This window comes from Chiloscyllium punctatum, chromosome 1, assembly GCF_047496795.1.
Source record: "Chiloscyllium punctatum isolate Juve2018m chromosome 1, sChiPun1.3, whole genome shotgun sequence".
NCBI lineage: Eukaryota > Metazoa > Chordata > Chondrichthyes > Orectolobiformes > Hemiscylliidae > Chiloscyllium > Chiloscyllium punctatum.
Genome location: NC_092739.1, coordinates 93,338,781 through 93,365,891, shown reverse-complemented (window position 1 = coordinate 93,365,891; position 27,111 = coordinate 93,338,781). Strand labels below are relative to the sequence as shown.

The window sequence follows — 27,111 nt, the reverse complement described above, 5'->3', positions numbered from 1 at the left end:
GCTGAATTTCTTCTCTATTGGCACATTTTGAAAACAAAAATCAAGTAAAGAAAGTGCTGGATTAGTGTGCACAAATACCAAGGCTGCTCGAAATATATCTCATTTGATCCAAATCTTAAGATAGCCGATTATTAGAACAGTAACATCTCCATTTTCCCACTCTTTTCAAATGTCACCATTTAGTACGAGTCTGAAATTCTCAGCTTGTGGTTCTACCAATGTTTTCATTATTAAGTTGCTGATTTGGCCATTGCAATGCAGAAAAGACATTTTTCATCTTCGTGTGGAATTCAAAACCGCTTCCACAGGAAAAGGAGTTTACTGTGCATTTCATCAAAAATTGGGAGACACCAAATTTTTAAACTTGAAATTCTTCACTAAAGATTTGGGTGAGAAAATTATCCATTTTTACTATGAAAAGGACAGAAATATGCTCACCGTTTTCTTCTCTGGAATAAAAATAACCAGTCACTTGTGCCAAAATGTTTATTTACCACAATTGCCAAGAAGCATCTGAATAAGGAAGGAACATAGAAAGAGACACTTTTGGACATTACGTAGAAACAACAATAAGCAAAAGGTATTTTATCTTTGGAATGGATAATTTTGAAAACATTTCTAGCTGCTTCTGAATACAAAGATCCAGATACTCCTTGAATCAGGTTTCCTTGAACATTAATAAAAAATGTTTATTTAACTATCTCAAGCTAAATCACCTCAAAATTGAAAGTTCACATTTTTAAAACTGCTACATCCCTGAAATTTCAGAAGTAAAGCAAAAGCTAAATTTCCACAACTTTCGACTAATATCCTTAAATACTAAATCTTCTGTCTTTCACAAAACCCACAGCAAAACTCATTTGCAAGCATCACAAGAAAGTGAAGAAAGAACACTTTGGTAAAAATCCTTCTTGCGAACTTTAAAAATCTACACCTTTGAAGGCAGAAGTACTTTCAACAAATGAAGACAGTTATGAATGGAATGGTTCAGTCAAGATTGGCATTCTTACAATGAAATATTTCCAGACCAGGGCTCACTAATTGTTTACTAGTGATAAGTTTTAATTAAAAAGCTAGTTAAACTACACTCAATGAACAACTGTCATGTAGCCCAAGTGTTTTACAGAAACATGTAATGTAGGAAATTAATTCCTCTTAATAAAACAAATAGCCAGCATCATCATTGAAGCAGACAATTATATATCATCCATTTGACCTAAACAGGGAATAGCAAGTATCCCAAATGCATTGGCACGGATTTAGCCAACTTACTACTGCTTTGGAATTGTAATTAACCAGGACGCAAGAAACAGTTCAAACTGGAAACCTGGCCTGCCAGTTCTCATTCCTGTTTAAGCATATGTGAACCAAAAAAGAAGACAGGGTTTGTGTTAATCCCAATTACTGTAGCCATGCAAACTAAAACAGAGATCAAGTTGCCCAAATGTATTAGTGCTTCCAAAACATGAACAGCAGCATAATTCTGCTCTGCTGCAAAACTCTGCATAGCAAGGAGGCCTAACACATAAAGGCACCTCAATTGCATCATTTTATACAATTAGAAAAGACAGAAAAGGCAAGGACAGAAGAGTGAATAACTAGACCAATCACAATGACAGAAAATATTACAAGGGCATTGGTTAGGGTTTGCAAAGTTGGTAGATTCTAAATGGATTTGATATTTTTCACAAGTTTAGCAGCTATACATGAGCATGCCTCAATAAATCAATTTCAGAGAATAGAAACAGATGAATATTGTCCAGTTTTTAAAAGAATAACATACAATGCCCAGTGTGCCATACACGTTCATTATTGTCTAAAGTTCAATCATAAAGTATCTTCCAGTTCTTGCTATTTTTACTGCTTCAACTTGCTTGTAGCATTCTTTGGCAATCGTTGCCCTTTTATATATGCATAGTACCAGAAGTTGAGAAATAAAACCATAAAACTAACTCCATAAAGCCATATTATATACAGAAAGACTGGATACTGGTATTGGCAATTTTTCATGAAGAAGAACTGCCCAATGTGGACAGTAATCACCACAAACTGCACCTGAAAGTTGAAAGAAAAGTTAAGTTTGAGGTCAGAGAAACTGCTGTAACAAACCAGCCAAATTGCTTGTACATATTCTATGAACAGAACAAGAACGGCCATGAAATGAATACCTTGTCTGTAATATGCTCCAACTACCGTGTAAACTAACATTACCTTAGACACGGTTCAAACACAAAGAAAAACAGCTTAACTCCACGAGGTAAAAAAAAGAGTGACAGCCCTAAACATCAAGGCCACATTTAAATCAATATGGCAGCGAGGAGCTCTAAAAAGAGAGCCACTGGAAATCAGAAGGGAAATTCTGCTGGTTGGAATTTTACCGAACAGAGGAAGGTAATTGTGGTTGTTGGAAGTCAAATAATCTCAAATCCAGCATATCATTCGCAAAAGTTCCTCAATACAGTGTCCTAGAATCATTCGGGAGGCAGAGGTGGTCATAGATCAGATCTTTAGGGAAGTAGTTACTCCGAAAGTTATAGAGAGATGGGTGACAGTGAGGGGGAGTGGGAGGAAGCAGACAGTACAGGGACCCCCTGCGGTCATTCCCCTCAAGAACAAGTATACCGTTTTGGATACTTGTGGGGGGGGGGAATGACTTACCAGGGGTAAGCAACGAGGTTCAGGCCTCTGGCACGGAGCCTGTCCCCGTTGCTCAGAAGGGAAGGGCGGAGAAAGGTAGAGCGATAGTTATTGGGGACTCAATAGCAAGGGGCACAGATAGGCGGTTTTGCGGGGGCGACAGACTCACGATTTGCATGTTGCCTCCCAGGTGCAAGGATACGTGATGTCTCTGATCGTGTTTTCCGGATCCTCAAGGGGGAGGGGGAGCAGCCCCAGATCGTGGTCCACGTTGGCACCAACGACATAGGTAGGAAGAGGGGTGAGGATGTTAGACAGGCTTTCAGGGAGCTAGGTTGGAAGCTCAGAGCTAGAACGAAGAGAGTCGTTGTCTCTGGTTTGTTACCCGTGCCACATGATAGAGAGTCGAGGAATAGGGAGAGAGAAGTTTTAAATGCGTGGCTACAGGGATGGTGCAGGAGGGAGGGATTCCGGTTTCTGGACAACTGGCGTTCTTTCTGGGGAAGGTGGGACCTCTAAACAGGATGGTCTACACCTGAACCTGAGGGGCACCAGTATCCTTGGGGGGAGGTTTACTAGTGCTCTTTGGGAGGGTTTAAACTAACTCTGCAGGGGCATGGGAACCTGGACTGTAGCTTTAGGGTACAGGACCTTGAGTGTAGGGAGGTTAGGAACATGGCATCGATCTCGGAGGGTGCCTGTAAACAGGAAGGTGGCTTGAAGTGTGTATACTTCAATGCCAGAAGTATAAGAAATAAGGTAGGTGAACTTGCAGCGTGGGTTGGTACCTGGGACTTCGATGTTGTGGCCATTACAGAGACGTGGGTAGAACAGGGACAGGAATGGCTGTTGCAGGTTCCAGGGTTTAAATGTTTTATTAGGGTCAGAGATGGGGGTAAAAGAGGGGGAGGTGTGGCATTGCTTGTCAAGGATAGTATTACAGCAGTAGAAAGGATGATGGAGGAAGACTTGCCATCTGAGGTAGTGTGGGCAGAGGTTAGAAATAGGAAAGGTGAGGTCACCCTGTTAGGAGTTTTCTACAGGCCTCCTAATAGTCCAAGAGAAGTAGAGGAAAAGTATTGCCAGGATGATTCAGGAGAAGAGTGAAAGTAGCAGGGTGGTTGTTATGGGGGACTTTAACTTCCCAGATATTGACTGGGAAAGCTATAGCTCAAGTTCGTTAGATGGGTCGGTGTTTGTCCAATGTGTGCAGGAGGGTTTCCTGACACAATATGTAGACAGGCCAACAAGAGGTGAGGCCATACTGGATTTGGTTCTAGGTAATGAACCAGGCCAGGTGTTAGACTTGGAGGTAGGTGAGCACTTCGGGGGCAGTGACCACAACTCGGTGACTTTTACTCTCGTGATGGAGAGGGATAAGTGTGCACTGCAGGGCAACAGTTATAGCTGGGGGCAGGGAAATTATGATGCGGTGAGGCATGACTTAGGATGCGTGGATTGGAAAAATAGGCTTCAAGGGAAGAACACAAATGATATGTGGAGATTGTTCAAGGAACAGCTAATGGGTGTCCTTGATAAGTATGTACCAGTCAGTCAGGGAGTAAAGGGTCTTGTGAGGGAGCCGTAGTTTAACAAGGAATTGGAATCCCTTGTGAAAGGGAAGAGGGCGGCCTATGTAAAGATGAGGTGTGAAGGTTCAGTTGGGGCGATTGAGTGTTATAAGGCAGCCAGGAAGGATCTAAAGAGAGAGCTAAGAGCAGCGAGAAGGGGACATGAAAAGTCCTTAGTTGGTAGGATTAGGGAAAACCCTAAGGCTTTCTATAGGTATGTTAGGAATAAAAGAATGACTAGGGTAGGTATCGGTCCAGTCAAGGATAGTCGTGGGAAGTTGTGTGTGGAGGTGGAGGAGATTGGTGAGACACTAAATCAATACTTTTCGTCAGTATTCACTCAGGAACAGGACACTGTTGCTGATGTGAATATTGAGTCACAAGTGATTAGAATGGATGGCCTTGAGGTACGTAGGGAAGAGGTCTGGGGAATACTGGAAAGGATGAAAATAGATAAGTCCCCTGGGGCTGATGGCATTTATCCTAGGATCCTCTGGGAAGCTAGGGAGGAGATAGCAGAGCCATTGGCTTTGATTTTTAGGTCGTCATCTTCGGGAACAGTGCCAGAAGACTGGAGGATAGCGAATGTGGTCCCCTTGTTCAAGAAGGAGAGCAGGGATAGCCCGAGTAACTAAAGGCCAGTGAGTTTCACTTCTGTTGTGGGCAAAGTCTTAGAGAGAATTGTAAGGGATAGGACTTATGAACATCTGGATAGGAATAATGTGATCAAGGATAGTCATCATGGTTTTGTGAAGGGCAGGTCGTGCCTCACAAACCTTATTGAATTCTTTGAGAAGGTGACCAAGGAAGTGGACGAGGGTAAAGCAGTAGATGTGGTGTATATGGATTTTAGCAAGGCGTTCGATAAGGTACCCCATGGCAGGCTAATGCAAAAACTACGGAGGTATGGCATTGAGGGTGAATTAGAGGTTTGGATTAGGAATTGGTTGGCTGGAAGGAGACAGAGGGTAGTAGTTGATGGTATCGGTTCATCTTGGAGCGCAGTTACTAGCGGTGTTCCACAAGGATCTGTTATGGGACCATTGCTGTTTGTCATTTTTATAAATGACCTGGAGGAGGGGCTTGAAGGCTGGGTGAGCAAGTTTGCGGATGACACGAAAGTTGGTGGAGTTGTGGACAGCGAAGAAGGATGTGGCAGGTTACAGCGGGATATAGATAAGTTGCAGAGCTGGGCAGTAAGGTGGCAAATGGAATTCAATGTAGCTAAGCGTGAAGTCATTCACTTTGGTAGGAGTAACAAGAAGATGGATTACTGGGCTAATGGTAGACGACTTGGTAGTGTGGATGAGCAGACGGATCTTGGTGTCCATGTACACAGATCTTTGAAAGTTGCCACCCAGGTAAATAGTGCGGTGAAGGCGGCATATGGTGTACTGGGCTTTATTGGTAGAGGAATTGAGTTCCGGAGTCCTGAGGTCATGTTGCAGTTGTAGAAGACTCTGGTGCAGCCTCATCTGGAGTATTGTGTGCAGTTTTGGTCGCCATACTACAGGAAGGATGTGGAGGCATTGGAACGAGTGCAGAGGAGGTTTACCAGGATGTTGCCTGGCATGGTAGGAAGATCGTATGAGGAAAGGCTGAGGCACTTGGGGCTTTTCTCATTGGAGAAAAGAAGGTTTAGGGGAGATTTGATAGAGGTGTACAAGATGATTAGGGGTTTAGATAGAGTTGACAGTGAGAACCTTTTTCCGCGTATGGAGTCAGCTGTTACTCGGGGGCATAGCTTTAAATTAAGGGGTGGTAGGTATAGGACAGATGTTAGGGGTAGATTCTTTACTCAGCGAGTCGTGAGTTCATGGAATGCCCTGCCAGTAGCAGTGGTGGACTCTCCCTTTATGGCATTTAAGCAGGCATTGGACAAGCATATGGAGGATAGTGGGCTAGTGTAGGTTAGGTAGGCTTTGGTCGGCGCAACATCGAGGGCTGAAGGGCCTGTACTGCGCTGTATGTTTCTATGTTCTATGTTCTTGTATGTAGATTCAATCTTCTTCAATGACTTCAACATACGGTCAGAAGTGGTAATGTTCGCTGAAGACTGCAATGTTCAGTACCATTCACAGCTCAGATACTGAAACAGTTTATAACCATAAATTGCAAACCTTGAACAAAAACCCAGTCTTGGGCTGACAAGTTGCAAGCAACATTCACACCACAAGTGTCTGGCATAAAGTGTTTGGGCAGCATGGTGGCACAGTGGTTAGCACTGCTGCCTCACAGCGCCAGAGCCTGGGTTCAATTCCCGCCTCAGGCGACTGACTGTGTGGAGTTTGCACATTCTCCCCGTGTCTGCATGAGTTTCCTCCGGGTGCTCCGGTTTCCTCCCACAATCCAAAAATGTGCAGGTTAGGTGAATTGGCCATGCTAAATTGCCCATAGTGTTAGGTGAAGGGGTAAATGTAGGAGAATAGGTCTGGGTGGGTTAAAATTCAGCGGATTGGTGTGGACTTGTTGGGCCGAAGGGCCTGTTTCCACACTGTAAGTAATCTAAAAAAAAAACACCTCCAGCAAGAGAAGGTAACCATCACCCCCAATAATCAACGACATTAATCACAGAATCCCTCACTATCAATATCCTGGGGTTACCATGGACCATAAAATGAACTGCACTAATCCTTTCAATAGCATAGCTACAAGAATAGGTCAGAGACTAGAATCCAGCAGTAACTCATCTCCTGACTCCCCAAAAGCTTGTCTTACCCTCTTCCCTGCTTCAGGCTCACTGCCTTTATTCCTGATGAAGGGCTTTTGCCCAAAACGTCAATTTTGAAGCTCGTTGGATGCTGCCTGAACTGCTGTGCTCTTCCAGCACCATTAATCCAGAATCTGGTTTCCAGCATCTGCAGTCATTATTTTTACCTAGCAAAAGCAGCCTACTTAATTACCAAAACTCCACAATTCAGTTTTTCCACCACTGACGCTCAGTAGCAGCAGTGTCGACCATGCACGAGACACTGTAGAAGTTAAGCGAGACTTCTGAGAAAACATTTTCTAAAGTCATGACCACTACAATCTTGAAGCAAAAGGGTAACAGATACATGGGAACACCACTACCTTCAAGTTCTCCTCTAAGCCCTTCACCATCTTGACTAGGAAATATATTATTCCTTCACTGCGTTTGGGACAACATTTGGAACTTGCTCCTGATCATTCTCTATGTACCGATACTAAACAGATGACAGCAGTTGGAAAAAGCAACTCACCACCACTTTGTCAAGGGCAATGAGAGATTGGTAATAAATACTGGCTCAGCCAATGACAATCACATGTGACTAATGAATAAAAAAACTGGACAATTACAAAAGAGTCTCTTGAAGTGAAGAGACTGAGGTTTATTGTAGTTCAGTGTCCACAGGTACATTACAGCCTACTAATTCATATTTAGGCTTCTCAAAATAAAATTTTACCATATGGGTCTAGTTTTCTCTGTACAACAACAATCCATACAATACAAACAAAACAACTTCAAATTTGAGTAGCATCTATTTAAGTCCAAGAAAAATCACAAGAGGTGTTCAGTTCCACAATGCTCTGTGCAGATGTCACACCAAAATACATCACGAGCTTTGTATAATAAAACTCCGACTTTTAAACCTAATCCATCTCACTCCTGACCTGTACCTTGAAGATTAAGGAAGGTTTTGGGAACAGATGCTCCCCTTCATTTTGCTAAAAGGAAAACCTGGGCCCAAACATTTTGCTACGAAGTCTAACTGAAAACGGAGTACACAAGTTTTAAAACTTCAGAGCATATTACAAAATTGCATTTCTAAAACATCTGAGTTTGTAATCTAGCACCAAGCAGTTATTAAACCGCTACAAAGACAGATCAGCTAGGTTACACGTGACTTTCCGGTGATGGAGCCTGCCATCCCTCTCAGGACTTCCACACAGTCATAGCCTCTCAACATAGGAATTAATCTGTGCCCTTTGCCAGTTAACCTGACCTTGTCCTCCACAAATCAAGAAAACTTACCAATTGAATTGTCGTCATGTACTTCTTCCACCATAAATACTTCTGGTAAAATGGCCCCAATGCAGATAAACCATAGTACGTATACATGATTATGTGCACAATACAATTTACAAGAGCATGAAATGTTCCTAGACCACCTGTATGGGAAAGAGAAAGAGAAAGAAAAGGAAAAACACAGTTATACAAAGAAGTTGAAAAGAAAACCCAAAGAACAACGGACGTTGGCAATCAAACTACTGGGAAAAACTCAGCAGGTTTGGCAGCGTCTGTGAAGAGAAAGAGATAACACTTCAGTCCCACGATTCTTCCTCGGAACATTCTGAAAGAGGGCCATGGGAATCCGCTTTCTCTCCACAGATACTGCCAGACTTGCTGAATTTTTCCAGCAGTTTCAGTTTTTGTTAGACAAAGGAGCTGGATTAGTTCTTCAAATATTATGCTGGTACATAGTTAATACAAGTCCATTGAAAGAGCATCAAGCTTCTACTTTTAAGAGATATTTTATATTTTTAAAAATTCAGTACTGTTTTGAAAAAAGTAATGTTTATGAAGGCATGATCTGTTGTGCCAACTTCTATGAAGAGGTGAAAGTTTTTCAAAACACTACTGCCCAGGTAACTCATCAAAAGCCAAAAAGAGTGATTTAATCGATGAGCAAGGAGAAATTGGTTCTTTTCAATACCCAAACCATACAGTATTATTGTGATGGATCATACCACAGCATTAATCAATTCAAACACCAAGAATAGTCCTACCACTTAATGGCATTAAACTAACTACTAGAGATCGATTGGCAGTTTTCTTCACTGCATGAGGTTTCGTATTGCCACTGACAAAACAATGCAATCAGCTAATTTGTTTCCCGATTGAAATGATCAAAATAAGTTTGAAATTTTCCAACAATTAGAATATAAAAGAACAAAAGATTACACCTTTTATTTTGAGTCAGAAGTTCAGCAGAAGACATAATGTTAACTATTTCAACTTATTTTAAGTCCTAATTTTCCCTCTGGCATATTTAATTGCCAAAATAGCAATAATTTCATATGGATATATTTTAAATACTGAATCTTGTAAGGAAAGTCTAGTTTAGGGCAGCACGGTGGCTCAGTAGGTAGCATTGTTGTCTCATTGCACCAGGGTCCCAGGTTTGTTTCCAGCCTCAGGCACCTGTCTGTGTGGAGTTTACACAATCTCCCCACGTCTGCGTGGGTTTCCTCCGGGTGCTCTGGCTTCCTCCCACATTCCAAAGATGCACAGGTGAAGTGAATTGGCCATGCCCAATTGCCCATAGTGATAGTTGCATGAGTCAGAGGGAAATGGGCCTGGGCCGGATTACTCTTTGGAGGGTCGGTGTGGACTGGTTGGGCCAAAGGGCTTGTTTCCACTCTGTAGGGAATCTAATCTCATCTAAAGGACAAGGCAGCTCAGATAGTAATTTCTGCATTTAATTCTTTAACTGCACTTATAATTACTGTCCAACTGATAACATCAGAGCATGTTTTTCACCTTACAAATCTCTACTGCACAGGTTTCATGCAGCATGTGCTTCCTTACTCTCAGCACTGATCCAAAGGAGATTAAAAACTAAAAATGGTAGATAACATTGCAGAACAGAGATACATATCACCAGTTTAGCAGTAGTGAGGGTGGTTTGGGGATTTAGTTGCAGTTCCAAGATTGCTTGTTTAATATAAAGCAAGATGGATTTTACAGATGCAACTTGAGTGCTTTACAACAGTTGATAGAGCAGAGCATTCTCATGATATTAGTGGATAGGAGAATTGTAATAAGGTCTACCAAAATTGAAGAGCGAACATGATAACATTTGCACCCTCTGCAGTGTTAAGTAAAGGTGCACTGACTAGTTAATACAACTTGAAGTATTAAACTCTGACAACTTAGTCCAGAGCAATCTCAATTCAAAACACTGCAGCACAGGTATTAAGAGACAAAATAAACAGGAAATGCTCAGTAAATCACATGAAGTTATGGTCTGGAATTTCATTCTGTACGATGACTTGGGAACTGATGAAAAAGATGGTAGGGAGAGTCCAGATGCCCATTCGCTTTCCCAGGCTTTCAGATTTTTCAGGTTTATAAGCTGGTCTGGGACACAAACCCCACACATGACATTACAGACCTGGCCAGCTCCTTCGCAGAGATAGGCATGGCCCACTCCTCTAATTTTTGAGGTCAGGTGAGGTTTTTTTTAGAAAAAGTGTCAGTTCACAGCACCTCTGCTGTCATGAACTATATAGTTTGCATAAAGGGAACCTTCTGAACTTACTCAACAAACGTTTCTCTCTTCATTTCCTTGACAGGTTGTCCCTGTCAATCAACCCCTTTGCCCTTCATCCCAGGTTTCAGCACTACATCCATTCATGATATTTTTGAATATTTTAAGATTGAGGTGGGTAGATTGTCAGGCATAGGAATCAAGAGTTAGAGATAGAGAGGAGCATGAATTCAAAACAACAACCATCATCCTAGTGAGCAGACTCAATGGTGTGCCTCTGCTCCTATTTCTCAATCACATGAATCTTTTCCAGACAACTGCAGGTGTAACTAAAGCTTAGAAAATGAACATGGATTGCCATTGTTCAAAAGCATCCCTTCCACACAAAAAGGTCAATTTAAACCAATTACTACAACAGCTGAAATTGCAAGCAATTAATAAATGTAATGAAATTGATAGTTCAGACTGCTAGAGCTATCAATCAAACAGGAGCTCAGTTGTTGTTACAGGAGAAATGGATTTCTAGGCTCAGTCAAGAATAAGGAGTCTATATAATAAGGGTATACATACTCAATATAATAAAGGTCTCTGGATATACATACTTGGTAAGACATTAAAGGCATAAGAAACAGAGACAGCACAGGCAAATGGCATTGCGTTGGATGATCAGCCATGAGTAAAGTGCTAAAGGATCCATTCCTCAGATTTACAGTTTTCCCAAAGAGGGGACTTGGGGCTATTTGGGAGTGCACACCTTGGAATTAGGTACAGGAGGTAGATGAAGGAGCAGGAGAGGGGAAAAGGAGTAGTGAACATGCACTTAAAAAGGGGGCCTTTTAAACAGCTCCACATCCCCTGCAAGCAGCCCATGTTTCTCCAGAGTTAGCTGGCACTTGTGGAATAAAGATTCCAGTTTCTGTGACAATTTCTGAGGTGGGATGTGCATGTCCAGCAATTCCCCCAACTCAAACAACTGGAGGATAAAAATCTAGCTCATTGATTCAGGTTGCTTAAACATGGGTTAGACTTGTGAATAGTCAGAAATAGATTTTAAGAAAGGGAGGCAGTATTGCTGTCACTCCAAGGAGCATGATTGTCTAGCTAGGAAATTCCACATCACTGGTCATGGGTTCTAATGGGTCTGTGCATAGCTGATGAGACTCAGATTTCTTTCTCTGTTCATATTTTTGGCTGGTGTTTCCAAAAATTGATTCTTGGCCTTAAGATAGTTGACATTCCTTTCCTGTATTTAGTCTTCCCACTCGTGTTCTCAAAGACTTAATTCAGGAGCTTCTTCCAAGGATTCTTCCGAAAGAGGGTCTCATGTTGACATCGACACTTCATTTCTTGAGGCAAGTCTTCAGAATGCTTCCTTTGTCCTCTTCTGGTTGAGAGCCCCTTCCTCGAGCTGGGAAAATGTTTGCTTGACAGACAGAGCTCAAGCATCCAAAGAGCACACAGCCGGCTCAAAAGGAGTGGATTTCAGATAACCATGCCCTCTATGCTGGTGCTCTTAACTGCTTTCAAGGCCATAGATGTTATTACACCCAGCTAATGTGGAGACTCCATCTCAAACAGCGTTGATGGTACCTCAAGGATTTATGACAACATCAATGTGTCGTCCAAGTTTTGGAGCCATGTGGAAGGGTCAAAAGGATGATGCTGTCTTATACAAAAGGATCTTATATCCACACAGCTATCACTGTTCAGCTTGATCCTGAAGTGTCTGAAGGCAGTGCTTGTAAATGCCATGTTAAACCTCTGCAATTCTGTCAGTCTTAGATGAATTTAGAAGTCACACAACACCAGGTTATAGTCCAACAGGTTTGTTTGAAATCACAAGCTTTTAGAGAGATGATGTCACTTCACCTGACAAAGGAACAGTGCTCTAAAGTTTGTAATTTCAAACTCATTAGGCTATAACCTGGTGTTATGTGACTTATAACTTCATCCACCCCAGTACAACGCTGGCACTTTTGCATCAATCTTCGATGAGAGGTAGCTTGCCAGTTAAGGGAAGGATTTCAAACTTCCACGTTTGGGAGGATTTATCAGTTGATCTTAATGGACGGACAGACTAGAACTTGACCTGGGACAGGTTGGTAAAGAACTGGAGTCTTGGAGTGGAGGCTGAGACCAACTCTTCAGTATGCATTAAATAAAACTTGAAGACTGTCTTGAGACACAGCACAGAGATGACAGTCATCCACATACTGAAGTTCCACAACTGAGGTCTATCTTATTTTCTTGTTCGATTTTAACCAGTTGAGGTTGGAAAAAAAAAGTTGGGGTGATGACACATCCCTGCTTGATCTCAAAGATTTGTCATATTACAGTTGGTGAGGACCTACACCAACATCTTGTTGTGGAGATGAAAGACATTCATAAATTTCACTCAACAGCTGGCCTCTGACAGGGTCTTCCATAGCACTTGCTAATCGACCAAAGCTTTGGTCATGTCAAGTAGTAGTGTTGTTCCTGTCATTTCTCAGAGTTGCCAAGGAATGAAATGATGTCGATAGTTTGGTTGGAAAACGAGCTTTCAAAGATTTCCTCAAGCTGTGAGAAGGTGCCTCGTGGGGATTTGGTCAATGATCATTCTGGTGATGGAAAGTTGGGAGACCCCTCAAGCAATCTCCTCAGTCCACGGTCTCCTTTCTTGAAGGAAGTGATGGCGGCTCTATCCCAGAGACTGACAGGCATTTCTTCATTGCCCCAGACTTTCAGGGACAGTTGATAGACAAGCTCTGCTCCTCCAAGTTCAAAATCTCCAATAGAATACTGTCTACTCCTGCATCTTTTCCCATTTTTCATGGGTCAAATAGCAGCTTCAAATTCTGCCACATCAGGGTGGGAGTCCAAGGTAATCTTGGATGGGGAGGAGTTGGAGATTTCCTCAAAACAGGCCCACATTATTGACTGTACTGTGATTTAGAGTTCTTTTAAATGTTCTCTCCCTCAGGAAGTTGAGGTTTTCTGTTTTTCAAAAGGGTCCTATCTTTATTCTGCACCAGGTCGTGGCCAAAGGGTGTTGGGTCCATATGTTGTCTTGGTGCCATTGAAGAAATTCTGGTTACTGTGCTTATCAGCAAGGAGTTGCAGTTCCTTACCTTTCTTAGTCCACCACTGGTTTTTGATTTTCCTGGTTCTGCTTCGGAACTCCACCTTTGTTATGCTGGTCATGTTTTGCTGGCCATGGGGAGCTCTTCTTGTTGATGAGGTCTTCAATGTAGTGGTCATTCTTGTTGAACCAGGTCTTAGGGTTTCATAGTCTTGTAGCAGATGGTTTCATCACAGCAAGAGATGGTGGCAGTCTTCGGCTGTTTCCAGATTTCTCCACTCCCTTAAAATGAACACTTGATATTGAAGACATTATTGCAAGCTAACTAGTCTGATGTGCTCTTAAAGCCAAGGAGGGAGTGTAGGGTGAGAAGTGGAAGACATTAAGTGATAAAATGGGCTGCTGATGCAAGGCAACAGGGAGTGGCAATGTGACAAGTAAAGAAACAAAACATTTGTCTCGAGGTGGTGTGAATGACGATGATGAATAATTGCCAAACAGGATGTAACGATATTATGGCTTTAACAGGTATATTTTGCCCTGATTAGGTTTTTGGAGAGAGATTTTGAGCCAATAACATGAACAGCTTGAGGGGCCTTGGGGCTCTTTTCAATTTAGAATAGAAGCAGCCTGAATGAGTGAGTCAGGCTCTCTCAGAACCAGGATTTTATTTTAGATTTCAGTAGTTGTTAGGATTTCCAAGTTGGTTGCAGAAGCTGTTATGCATCTCTCTGCTACAGCTAAAAAAACTGGAGTTCTCTCCCTGCCAGAATCACAGGTGAGAATCTATTATATTGACTACCAAGGGCATATATAAATGCTGCTTATTAGTAGCTCAATAAATTGATTATTGTGTTGTTTTCCAACAGAATTAAAGTTGGACCAATTCTTCCTTCTTTTGTTTCTATTTTAACTGTAGGCGAATAAAGAGTGTTTTGCTAAGCAGAGTAATAGAACCAAATTATGACTGGAACCCCACATCTTACACTTGCCTCTAAATAAGAAAAAGTGAAGGTCTAATATCTGTTATTTCTTCGATGTATTTGAAGGGAATTTGGTCTGGTTCATAAGAGAGAAAAATGATTTTTTTTAAAGATTAGAACCCCTATTGTATGGAAAAAGGCCATTTGGCCCAACAAGTCCACACTGACCCTCAAAACAGTAACCCACATAGACCCATTCCTAACCTTACATTAACTTCTGACTAACACACTTAACAGGGAGAAAGTGAGGTCTGCAGATACTGGAGATTCAGAGACCTGCAACTGGAAAAGCACAGCAGGTCAGGCAGCATCCGAGGAGCTGGAGATTTGACATTTCAGGCTGGAGACCGAACACTATGGACAATTTAGCATGGCCAATTCACCTGACCTGCACATCTTTGGGATTGTGGGAGGAAACTGAAGCACCCGGAGGAATCCCTTGCAGACACTGGGATAATGTGCAATCTCCACACAGACAGTCACCTGAGGCTGGAATTGAACCCGGTCCCTGGCGCTGAGGCAACAGTGCTAACCACTAAGCCACTGTGGCACCTCCACTGAACCACCATGTCAAATTATAGGGACAGAAATGTTCTGAGATTGTTGGTCTCAAATCCATATGCAGCAGTGCTGAAGAATGCCGAAATGAAGGATAAGGTACTGTTCCTCCAGCTCATGGTGAGCTTCACGAGAACACAACCGGAGGCAGGTGACAGTAAAGTCAGAAAAGTGAATGCAACCAGAAGCTTGGGAGTCAGGATTACAACTCAATGAAAGTGATCAGTTATTCTGCTTTTGACCTTCCCAAATGGAGATTTAAAAGCCTATTTGTTCTACGGAGAGTCTTTCAAACTATTAGGATAGGGTCTGTTAGAAATTGTCTACTAACTATACCAAAGTCTTACTTAAGTATTTTGTAAAGCTACAGATGACATTGACATAGCCTGATTAATATATGGCACCAAGCACTGCTTCAAATGTAGAATATTAGTCAGTGTGCATGACTTTCAATGTTTGGGAGCAACAGTACAGAGAGTAGGGGCGTAATTGAAATCTCTGCATGTGACATTGGTGCTGAGCAAGATAAATAGCTAATTCCCACAAATATGCAGCCCCAGATCAAAAGTGGTACAGTGAACCAGCTGTTCAAGGTTAAACTCAAAATAGTGCAAACTTTCACAGTTCATTTGTGGGTTCATAATCCAAAATAATACTTAATTAGTAAGTTAAGTTTACCTGGAGCAAATTTGACTCCAAACCACCATGTGAAAGACATGATGGTGTGGTGATAAACATGAAGAAATGTCACTTGGCTGTTCTTCTTACGAAGCACAAAGAAGATCTGTACAGGAAAACAGGAAAAACTATCACAAGGTGAGTTATTTTAGGATGCTTCTGCCAGTTTTAGAACACCAATATTTTGAAAACCAAGGTTTTTTTTATGAATTGGACCTTAATATCAAGATAATTATTTCAGCCCAAACAAAATAGTTTGGAGTTTGTGGTGGGTGCACAGCAAAGTAGTTTTCAATTGTACATGAACTGTTGTGAAACAAATTTACAATGTGAGAAAGGAGCTTTCAGAAATCACCACTTGTTAATTGCCTCTGCAACAATATAATTTTCACATCAATCAGTTCAATGCACGTCAGTTGCAAGACCAGCATTTATTGCTGGTGTTGCCTTCCAGAAGGTGACAGCAAACCATTCTGAAATACTCCAAATAAAAATCCAATGTCACGCCTGTAATTAAAGCTGGATCTTGTTGACCTGTTGTGCAGCAACAGGTGAGAACCACAGTTGGGACAACAACAAAACATCATCCTTGAAAAACAAGGAAGTTTTAAAAATTTGCTCATATAATGTGAGGTTCTCCTGCTGGGCCAGCATTTACTACCTATCCTTAGCTGGACCAGTTTGGAGGAGCACGACAGATCAGGCAGCATCTGAGGAGCAGGAGAACAGATGTTTCAGGCATAAGCCCTCTATCAGGAATATGCCCGAAACGTCGACTCTCCTGTTTCTCAGATGCTGCCTGACCTGCTGTGCTTTTTAGCACCACATTCTCAACTCTGATCTCCAACATCTGCAGTCCTCACTTTTGCCTGTCTTATTGGAGATGTCAGCCAAAGCATCAGTTTTGACCAAGTCTTGCTACATTTGGATATGGTTTGTTTTAGTATCTGACAAGTGATGAATGGTGCTGAACATTAATAATTGCACAAATCCACTTACTGGTGGTATGATTGAGGTATGGTCATTGTTGAAGAAGTGAGTCAAAGGCAGAGTTTTACAGCACAATAATACACAGGCATTTCACATCTGCACTAGTAAAGAACTACCTAACTATTCTAATCCTATTTTCCAGTACTTATCCCATAGCCGTTTACACCATGGCACTGCAAGTACATTTATTAAAATTTAACACAGTATTAAGATGTGTTATGCAGGTATCTTCCTCTACCATGCTTAGATCCAGCAAATTCCAGATTCCCATGTCTCTCTGGGTAAAAATGGTGGATAGACCTCGGACGTTACACTGAAGAACTCCTGGAGAGATGTCCTGGGGCTGGAGATAAGTGTCCTCCAATAACAACCATTTTCCTTTCCAGGAGGCATACCCCAAGCTAGTGGAGTGCTTTGCTTCCACATCAGATAGTTTTGAGACACTTTTTAGTACCACACTGTCAAGTGTGAGCTTGATGCCAAGGTCAGTCACTGTCACCTTTGTTATCCATGTTTGAGGCAAGGCTGCCGTGAAGTCAGCAGTTGAGTCACTCTGGCCAAATTCAAACTAAGCTCAGTGACTGAGCAAGTGCCATGTGATAGAAAATTAATGGAGGAATCATCAGTGTGACAATGAAGGAAAATCGATGGGAAATCACTTGGCTGGGTTGCAAGTGTACAGGGCATACGTAGGCAATTTTCTACATAGACAAATAAATGCCAGTGTTGCAGATGTTCTTAAACAGCTTAGCTAGAGGCACAGCAACATCTGGAGCATTTCCTCAGCATTATTGCCAGAATATTGTTAGGAACACTGTCTTTTCACAATCCATAGCTTTCAGCAGTTGCTGAAAGTGCGATGCTGTGGAGCCCCAGAGACAGCTTATGCACAACAGCCTGACTTCAGGACTGAACATCAATATTGCTCCAGATAGGGGGAAGACCAGCACTAACACATTCTTAGTGTAACTGCTGCCAACCTTCACAAAATATGTCAAGCATTTCCAGCATCAACACAAGAATCAACATCTATTTTATGTCCCTTCTATTTTGGGGGTAGAAAAGAACAGAACATTTCAAATGGTGCCCTTGCAAAAGCTCATCCAATGAACCGTGTGCCACAAGATGTGACCAGAATGGCCCTGTAAATTACAGCTGAGAACAAGGCAGTTTGATAGCAACATAGATTAAAATTTTGTAAGGCATCTTTCTTAGAATACATTATGCTGCAGGACGGATGGACAAACAAACAAACCAGTGGCAATATCAAGAAACAAAAACTTGCTAATTAGCTCCCATGATACTTACAGTGTCCGATAGCTCAATAAACTTTGAAATGTAAAATAGCCAGCAAGTCCAGGCCATCTAAGAGAAAAGATACCAATACATGAAAGTGTAGCACAACTACATTTTTCCAGAAACTATTTATCCAACATATTTCATAACCTTCAGTCTAACAAGTTATTTTGCAAAAAAAAACTAATCGTCAAAATTACTGTATACTAATTGTTTCTGGGCAGTTAAGGTCAAACATTAAACGAATGAATCCCACCAGTGTAGTTTAACAAGCCCTTTTGGCCCATCTAGTCATACCAACCCTCCAAAAGAGTAACCCACCCAGATCCATTTCAAGAACCGATATTTACCCTGAGTAATGCACCTACAAGCAATTTAACATGTCCAATTCATCGAATCTGCACATCTTTGGATTCTAGGAGGAAACTGGAGCCTCTGATAAAACTCCAAACAGGCAGAGGTTGGAATTGATCCCGGGCCCCTGGCTCTGTGAGGCAGCAGTGCTAACCACTGAGCCATCATGCCACCCTAATGTCAGCCTAACCAGCAAAGCCCTCATTCCGTGGATAAATTTGAGAGAAGTCCCAAAACAGTAAATAAGTAATTAAACTGTAATGTGTTCTGATGTTTGTGGTTAAGAGAAAGTTTTGTATGAAGCAGCACAAGATCATGTCTTCAAAAACAAAGAAAAAAAAGGAAGCTATCATTCACATTACTTCAAGGGAAATTTGGGGCTCCATCTATCAACTGCCACAGGTAGTAGAAGATGCAGGTAGGCTTATAACATTTAAGTGACAGACAGGTACATGAAGAGGAAAGGCTTCAGAAGGGTATAGGTCAAATGCAGACAAGTTGCAAACTTGGTCAGCATGGACAAGTTGGATCAAAAGGATCTGTTTGTGCTATATGACTTTTGGGTTGAAACAAAACCTTTGAATATTTTTAAAGCAGAGATAAATTTGGTAAGAAGGGAATGGCAGTTAAATTAGGGTGGGCAGGAATGTAGATTTGAGATTATAATCAGATAAGCCATGGTATTTGCAGAGCAGGCTCAAGGGACTGACAGACCTTAAGTACATGGACTGTACTTCTACAATTTGCTCAGCCAAAATGATTTTAAGTTGTTTATCTGGCACAGACAATTGGGAACTTTTACTTCCCCACCCATCTCCCCCATCAAAAACTGGTTGGCAGATCAAGTTAAAAATATGCATATGCTCCGAGCATAACATGGTCAGGATAGTTGAACATTTACTTACCCTGAGGGCTTGAGGTGACCTGGAGTAATCAACAACATCACAACGGAATGAATATCCCGTGGCCCAGCCAGACATAAGGAACTGTGGAACCAGGAAAGTTAATTACTACAAGTTACCAAAAGAAACCCAAGAATTTTAAGTCTACCCATTTACATAAACAATTCTTGTTAACTCAATTTGTTTACAAAACTTCTAGTCAACTTTGATATATGTGGAAATCATTTACCACCACAACCTCGTCTACATTTGGTGACCATGATCTGAGCTACACTCACTCCAAAAATCAGTATCAGTAGTGGAATCAAATATCTTCACCCACAAGAAAAAAAAGAATAAACCATGTTTAAGTAGAAATATGGAATGCTAGACAAGACTTAAAATAGAACAGTGGAATCGAAGTAACAAGTTCATGAGATATATTTTTAAAAAATTTTTATTTGCTGTATTCTTCAAATTCAGAGTAAATTTCTTGTTGTCTTTTGACAAAGAAGCAGCCAATTTCCAAATCATCTAAGTTCAACAGAAGCACCAAAAAGTTTAGAACATCTTTAGTTAGCACATGACAATCATAAGTTAGCTTATTCACTTATTCAAGCTTTTGAATAATACCCTGCTTATCAAGGGCAAGAGAATCATAACCAGAGGAGAGCAGTGTTGTTTTGTAGCCTCCAGGTCAGGACTCAGCATGAAATGGCTGGTTTATCTTCAAAAAGCTACAGGCTACATCCACACTGATTAGTTCATTCGTGGTTTGTTTGGGGTGAACGTTTATTTCTATTTTCCGAGTTATTGCCCTTGGTCACAAATTTGTGTGGGCATAAAAGATTTGCAAATTTACCCAGAATTAGTTTGTATATGAAGGTAATGTGAGAATCAGGAATAGCATGTGGCCATGAGCTCCTTTTACATTAAACAGTCCTGTAATTTTTCCCAATAGTTTGAACTGACACTGCTTCATAATTTTTTTATCAAGACTATTCTTTTGTAATGACTGAATACTTTATAAATTCGACCTGTACACTAATATAAGACTTTTTAAAAGTTCAATTTAGAGGGTCGACTATAACACAGGCACTAGTTTGGAGGGGATGAAATTCATGCTGCAGTTCAAAATACTGTATTACTAGCACTGGTCGATTTGATCACACATCTAATCCCGGGTTTATAAAAAGAAAATCACATTACGGTAAAGATAATAACCAGAGAAAAGCAAGAGAACAAGAATTAATTAGTAGTAGTAAATTTTATTTATACATATCAGTACAAAAGTTTAACATGTCAAAGATTGATTGAAATCCTGCAAAATCAAATTGTTCACTACTTCAAAACTCAACTGCAGAAAGAATTACTGCCATTTTGAAGACAACTTACTAAACCTGTGTGCATGGTGTCTGCATTGCTGCTTTTAACAAGTATCTCTTGATGGTGCTGTTACAATCCACTTGAAAAAATACACTGTCAGTATTCCGTAGTAACTTGATTCCAACAGATAAGTAAATCAGAACTTGCATACTTTGATTTAAATCATTAATTTTAGCAGTACCCCAGGAGTAGCAGGACTTGCAAATCAGCATATTTTTGCAAGTAGGCTCTAATAGCCTTATTAGATGCTGAATGAGAAAAACAGACAGAAACTGGAGAAACTCAGGAGGTCTGGCAGAATCTGTGGAGAGATGTCAGAGTCAGTGTTTTGGGTTCAGTGATCCTTCATCAGACTTATGGAAGAGCCTCAGGTTGGTTTCTACCAGGTTGATTCAGCTCCTGACCTCATTACAGCCCAGGCACAGAGACAAAGGAGGTTAGCTGGAAAGGTGGAGTCAAGAGGATTGATCTTTTACACCAAGACAGCATTCAACTAAACATGCCAGAAGGATCCCTCACAAAACGGAAATCAATGCCAATTGAGGATGTACTCTGCTCGTTGAAATCGTTCTTTCACAGAGCAACACGGATCAACTCAGTGGGAGGAAAAGTGAAGACTGCAGACCAGTGTCAAAGAGTATGATGCTGGAAAAGCACAGCCAATTAAGCAGCATCCAAGGAGAACAGTCAACATTTTGAGCATAAAACTCTCCATTAGGAATTCCTGATGAAAAGCTTATGTTTGAAACATCGACTCTCCTGCTCCTCAGGTGCTGCCTGGCTGGCTGTGCTTTTCCAGCATCATACTCTTGGATCATTTCAATCATAGGTCATCACTGTAGCTTTCTTGGGACCTAAGCCCAACGAGTTTTACAAGGATTTCTCCCCAAATCAACGAGCTTCCCTCCATAAAAATCCGAAGTGGAAATGTTTGCTGATGTCCTAATGTAGCACAATCTGGACAACATCCAACTTGGGCTGATAAGTGGCAAGTAATATTCAAATGCCAGATAATAACTACCTCTAGGTACAGATAATCTAACCATTGCCCCATGACAGAGTGTCATGGAGAAGTACAGCATGGAAACAGACCCTTCAGCCCAACTTGTTCATGCCAACCTGACATCCTAACCTCATCTAGTCCCATTTACCAGCACTTGGCCCATATCCCTCTAAACCCTTCCTATTTGTATATCCACCCAGATGCCTTTTAAAATCTTGTAATTGTACCAGCCTCCACCATTTCCTCTGACTGCTCATTCAACACACACCACCCTCTGCGTGAAAACGTTGCCCCTTGGATCCCTTTTATATCTTTCACCTCTCAGCCAAAACCTATGCCCAATAGTTCTGGACTCCCCCACCCCAGGGAAAATTTATTTGAGGGAGAAGCTGAATAGGCTGGAGCTGTTTTCCCTGGAGTATCAGAGGTTGAGGGATGACCTTAGAGGTTTACAAAATCATGAGGGACATGGATAGGATAAATGCAAAGAGTCTTTTTCCAAGGAATGGGGAAATATAAAACTAGAGGGCATAAATTTAAGGTGACAGGGGAAGTTGTAAAAAGGACTTGAGGGGCAACCTCTTCATACAGAGGGAGGTGCATGAATGGAATGGGCTGCCGGAGATAGTGGCTTAAAGACTAAAGTAACTGCAGGTGCTGGAATCCAAGGTGGACAAGCAGGAAGCTGGAAGGACACATTAAGCCAGGCACTTTGAAGTTCTCTGCCATGTCCACCTTGGATTCCAGCATTTGCAGTTTTTTTTGTTTCTAACCAAGTCTGTACCACTGTTAAGTCTTTTCAAAGCATGCCTGCTTTGAAGGGATTCTCTGCTAGTCCTGAAAAAGGGTTACACCCAAAACATAGACTTCTCCACCTCTTGATGTTGCCTGGCTTGCTGTGTTCTTCCAGCCTCCTGCTTGTCTACCAGAGAGAAGTAGTTGAAGCAAATACAATAGCAACATTTAAAAAACATTTGGATAGGTACATGGACAGGAAGGGTTTAAGAGGGATATGAACCAAGTGCAGGCAATTGGAACTAGTGAGTGGGCACCATTGTCAGCATGGACCAGTTTGGGCCGAATAGCTCGATTCCATGCTGTATTACTCTATGACTAAAAGCAACAGATATGTAGGAACACCACTGCTGCAAGTTCCCCACCAAGCCAGACAACATCCTAATTTGGAACAACATTGCTGTACTTTCTGACACTGGGTCAAAAATCCTAGATGTCCTCCTTTCCCTTCCCAACAATCCTCTGGCTTTCCCTGCAGCCATTCAAGCAGGCAGCTCACCACATCATTTTCCTTCAGGATAATTAGGAAGGGGAGGTAAATGCCAGCCTATCATGCAACACCCATAGCCCATGAATGGATTTAAACATTAACTACAGGAAAAGAATTGCATACAACGAAACAAAAATGGAGGAATTCAGTGGGCTTCCAGAGATTGCAACGTAGGCAGATGAGAATGAGATGCTGGTCACAATTTTTCCGTTTTCCTCAGCATATTTACCAGTCTTCTCTGCATAATTCTTCTCCCCGTGCTGCTTTACCACCCAGCTTGGTCTTATAACTGGTATTCTTCCCCGTCAGGTCCCTCACCACCTTCCATATGCATTCATTCCAATGTCCCTCATTTCCTCTTATGCCACTTTTTCTCCACTATACCACACCTTTGGTTTTCATACACCAAGTTCTGCATAGTTTTTCATATTCTCAAATGACGGAAAGCACAGTATGTAGACTGCTAATGAGTAGATTGCAGTAATCTAAGGATTTCATTTTCAACTTAATGTAGATCTTTTAATTGTGGTTATTAAAAATTGGTGCATATTGTTTAATTGTTGCATGCTGGATGGATTTAATTTCTCCCTCAACACAAAATTATAATCTGCCTAAAATTGTTCTCCAGCCAATCAAGGATTGTCTGGATATTTTCGAATTACCTACATACCAACTTGATGATTCTCTAGGGGAGTTTTCATTTTGAAAAGGTTGATGCATGCCCAGTATAGCACAACATCATTAATGTGTGCTATATATTGCAATAACAAGGGCTGAAAGTGCACCCTAACCCAAAGCTACAAACTATAGAAACCAATGCAAACTCCTCCTCTTTACATCAAGATTCATCTTCAGACCTTAGGGCAATGGGATGACAACAAGATGATAAAAACATGAAGTAAAACTGAAACAAAACGTCAAGACAAGTAAAACAGCACTTGGTGTACTGAATGGCAGATGGAGTTTAATTTAGATATATGTGAAGTGCTGCATTTTGGTAAGACACATCTGGGCAAGATTTCTACATTTAATGGCAGAGTCCTGGAGAGTGTTGATGAATAAAGACCTTGGGATGCAAGTGCATTGTTCCTTCATGGTGGAGTCACACAAGTGAAGGCAGCATTTGTTACAATAGCCTTTATTAGTCAGTACATTAAGTAGAGAAGTTGGGAGGTCATGTTGCAGCTGTACAGGACTTTGGTTAGGCCACTGTTAGAATATTGTGTGCAATCCTTGTCTCCTTCCTATTGTGAAACTTGAAAGGGTTCAGAAAACATTTACAAGGATGTTGCCAGGGTTGGAGGATTTGAGCTATAGGGAGAGGCTCAATAGGCTAGGGCTATTTTCCCTGAAGCATTGGAGGCTCTATAACCTTATAGCAGTTTATAAATCATGAGGAGCATGGATAAGGTAAATAATCAAGATGGGGAGTTCAAAACTAAGGGCATAGGTTTAAGCTGAGCTGGGAAAGATTTAAAAAGAAATTCAGGAGCAACGTTTTCACGCAGAGGTTGGTGTGTGTAGAATGAACTGCTAGACGAAAAAGGTGGAGCCTGGTACAATTGCAACATTTAAAAGGCATCTGGATAGGTATATGAATAGGAAAGGTTTAGAGCAATATGGGTCAAGTGCTTGCAAATGGGGCTAGATTAATTTAGGATATTGGGTCGGCATGAATGAAATGAACTGAAGTGTCTGTTTCCATGTTGGACAACTCAATGACTCAATTAGTAACAACTGATGAACATGTTTAATTGAGGGATCTATTTTGACAAAATAAAAGGGCTGAATTTAAGGATGGTATTCCAGACACTAGGACTCACCAGTTCAAGATTTGGCTACAGATGTTGAGATGAAGCGATGGAGAAGAAAAATGTGCAAGAGATGGCAGAAATAGGTTAGCGCAGAGCCGCAACCTATAAGTGTTGTTAGCCAACAATCATATGAGGATATGCAGAGTCTTACGCACATTGGAGTAAAGAAAGTCAGCAAATTTGGAGTTGTGAAATATAGGACTGGCAAAAATAGATTTATGGATGATGATTCAGAGATAGACAATCTTCTAATTCTAGAAGTGTTAGTGCGCATGAATACGGAATCGGAAACGGATCAAAATTACTTAACATGCTTATTGTTAGAAAATGGTTTCCTTCACCTCAATAGAGAACAAATGGATTGAAGGGATGTAATAGATGGAAAATGAATATTTAACCAACGTTTGAGTTGGAGGGAGTTGAAGCTCATCTCTGGATCTTGATGAAGCAATTGGACAACATGACTGGCAGTTTGAGAAATTAAAAGTGGTTTCATATGAGCAAAGCTGACTCTTTTCATGCTTGTTGCCACTGAGGGATAGCATGTAAATATCAGAGATGCAGCTCAAAGACAGACCTACAGATTACTTCATCTTATACAGGCTAGACAAGTCCAACTATTGATGCAAAGCACGAATCAAAAAGAAACCTGACATTCACATTAAAGTAATATTTCAGCTGTAAAAAAAAAAGTTTGTTTGTTCATTTAGTGAGAAAAGCGAGGGAGCAGGAGGTAGTCCTTGGAACTCCCAAAGTTTAGCACAGACTTGTTACAACTCAACTCCTTTCAAGATACAGATACATGACTTGCACCAAAAATACGAAGGTCTGTTACAGCTAACTCAATCTGACATTTGCTACAAATACACGAGAGATTTGTTTCTCATGAAATAAAAGGGAAAAGCTGAAAAGACAGGGTGCAGAACAAGAGTGTGCAAGCAAGCACAAGTTGACTGCTCAGGACACCTTCAGCCCAAGGTAGAAATCCATGACATTTCACACTATCTTTAAAAGGGAGGGGTGGAAAGAGGCCTAACAAGAGGCATGGTTTGGAGGGGCGGGGGGTGATTTATGGAGATCATTGGTTGAGGAGTGAAGGACTAGCCCCCAAGTGCTACCCCTGCCTTTTACCATGGTCCTGGAATAAAAGTGGCGTTTTCAGCTGTGAAAGAAAATACAGTAGTGCTTCATATAGTTCAATAAGATGCAAAGGATCACTATACTGGAGTCAAAGGCTCAAACTTGCACTCTTCACATTTTTAGGAGTGTAACCATATGTTGTACCACAAAAGGGAAGCAGGAATAGGACTTAGTTTGCAGTTGAAGTTGATAAAACCTGTGTGACGTGATAATGAACATCTAGATCAATCCTTTCAACACAGGTGCCCTCACACCTTAAAAAAAAGTGCAAATGCAACAATGAATCAACAATGAATCATCTCATGTCTGCATATTTCACAAAAGCCATAATACAGGTAAAAGTACTCACTTCATAACACATATAGACCGAAAAGATCACAATAGAAAAATTGTACACAATCATTGCTTGCTTCAAATGTAATGGCTTCCTGTTCTCCATTAGTTTTGGCCCAAAGTATGTAACGAAGTAGAGGTAGGCTCCAAGGATAATTGTTTGTGGGAGTGGAGAAGACATTAATGGCCAATCTTCAACTCTGGGATCTACAAAACAAAACTAGCATTCATTAGTTTAGGTCTAATAAGTTGTACTGTTTTTAAAATGAATAAGATTAACCCTTGAAATCTAAGTGGTTTTGGTACATATTTAAGACTTGCTTTTTGTATAAGAAAAAGTTTGGTTTTTTAACTGAGCCCACTCAGCTAATGCATAGATTGTCATACATATGCTGCTTAAGAATATAAAGCTCAATATCCAAGTTACTGCTAGAAATTCTGACAAAGCATCCTGGCATACTACCTTAAGCCATCAATAACCTGAAGAAAACCAAAAAGGACTGAGAGGTCACAGTCATAAGAGTTGAAGTCACTCAACAATACCATGTTTTTTTTTTGGGGGGGGGGGGGGGTTGAGGTAAGAGGGGAGCTACGGATTGAGGGTAGATTTTGGGCAATGAGGTGGATCAGGGTGGGAGAGAGAGACAGAAACATACACTGGATCCATTTGCTATTCAAGTCTCACCAACCTTTTTCATGAGACCACATCCTCCTGCAATGGATTCAAAAGATCTAACGTCAAGGCCAAAATCTAAAACAAGTCAGGCTTTTTTTCAGACATATCCTCTACTGAAAGGCACTTACCTGCATCCTTAAGCCATTCATCATACAGCAACACTGCTCGGGCTGTCAGCTCTTTGAAGGACATTTTGAACTACGTGCAGATTCTACTCAGGAGTACTTCAGTT

General features: G+C 41.2%; 1 protein-coding gene across 1 annotated transcript; it reads right to left on the bottom strand.

Moving 5' to 3' along the window:
- Positions 1 to 471: 471 nt before the first annotated feature.
- On the bottom strand, positions 472 to 27,111 carry elovl7a (ELOVL fatty acid elongase 7a). Its single transcript, XM_072571104.1, has 7 exons — positions 27,008 to 27,111; positions 26,220 to 26,410; positions 19,267 to 19,347; positions 18,020 to 18,076; positions 15,722 to 15,827; positions 8,203 to 8,339; positions 472 to 2,055 (listed from the first exon to the last, which is right to left on the bottom strand). The coding sequence occupies exons 1-7, from the start codon at positions 27,069 to 27,071 to the stop codon at positions 1,858 to 1,860; spliced, it is 834 nt and encodes a 277-aa protein (XP_072427205.1). The 5' UTR covers positions 27,072 to 27,111; the 3' UTR covers positions 472 to 1,857.

Excerpts from the sequence above, each read along its gene's own strand:
- elovl7a (XM_072571104.1), bottom strand. The coding sequence starts at position 27,071 with ATGTCCTTCAAAGAGCTGACAGCCCGAGCAGTGTTGCTGTATGATGAA. Across the intron at positions 18,077-19,266 it reads GGTCACCTCAAGCCCTCAGG|ATGGCCTGGACTTGCTGGCT; the intron begins GTAAGTAAATGT and ends CTTTTCTCTTAG. Across the intron at positions 2,056-8,202 it reads ACATGACGACAATTCAATTG|GTGCAGTTTGTGGTGATTAC; the intron begins GTAAGTTTTCTT and ends TTCAACTTTCAG.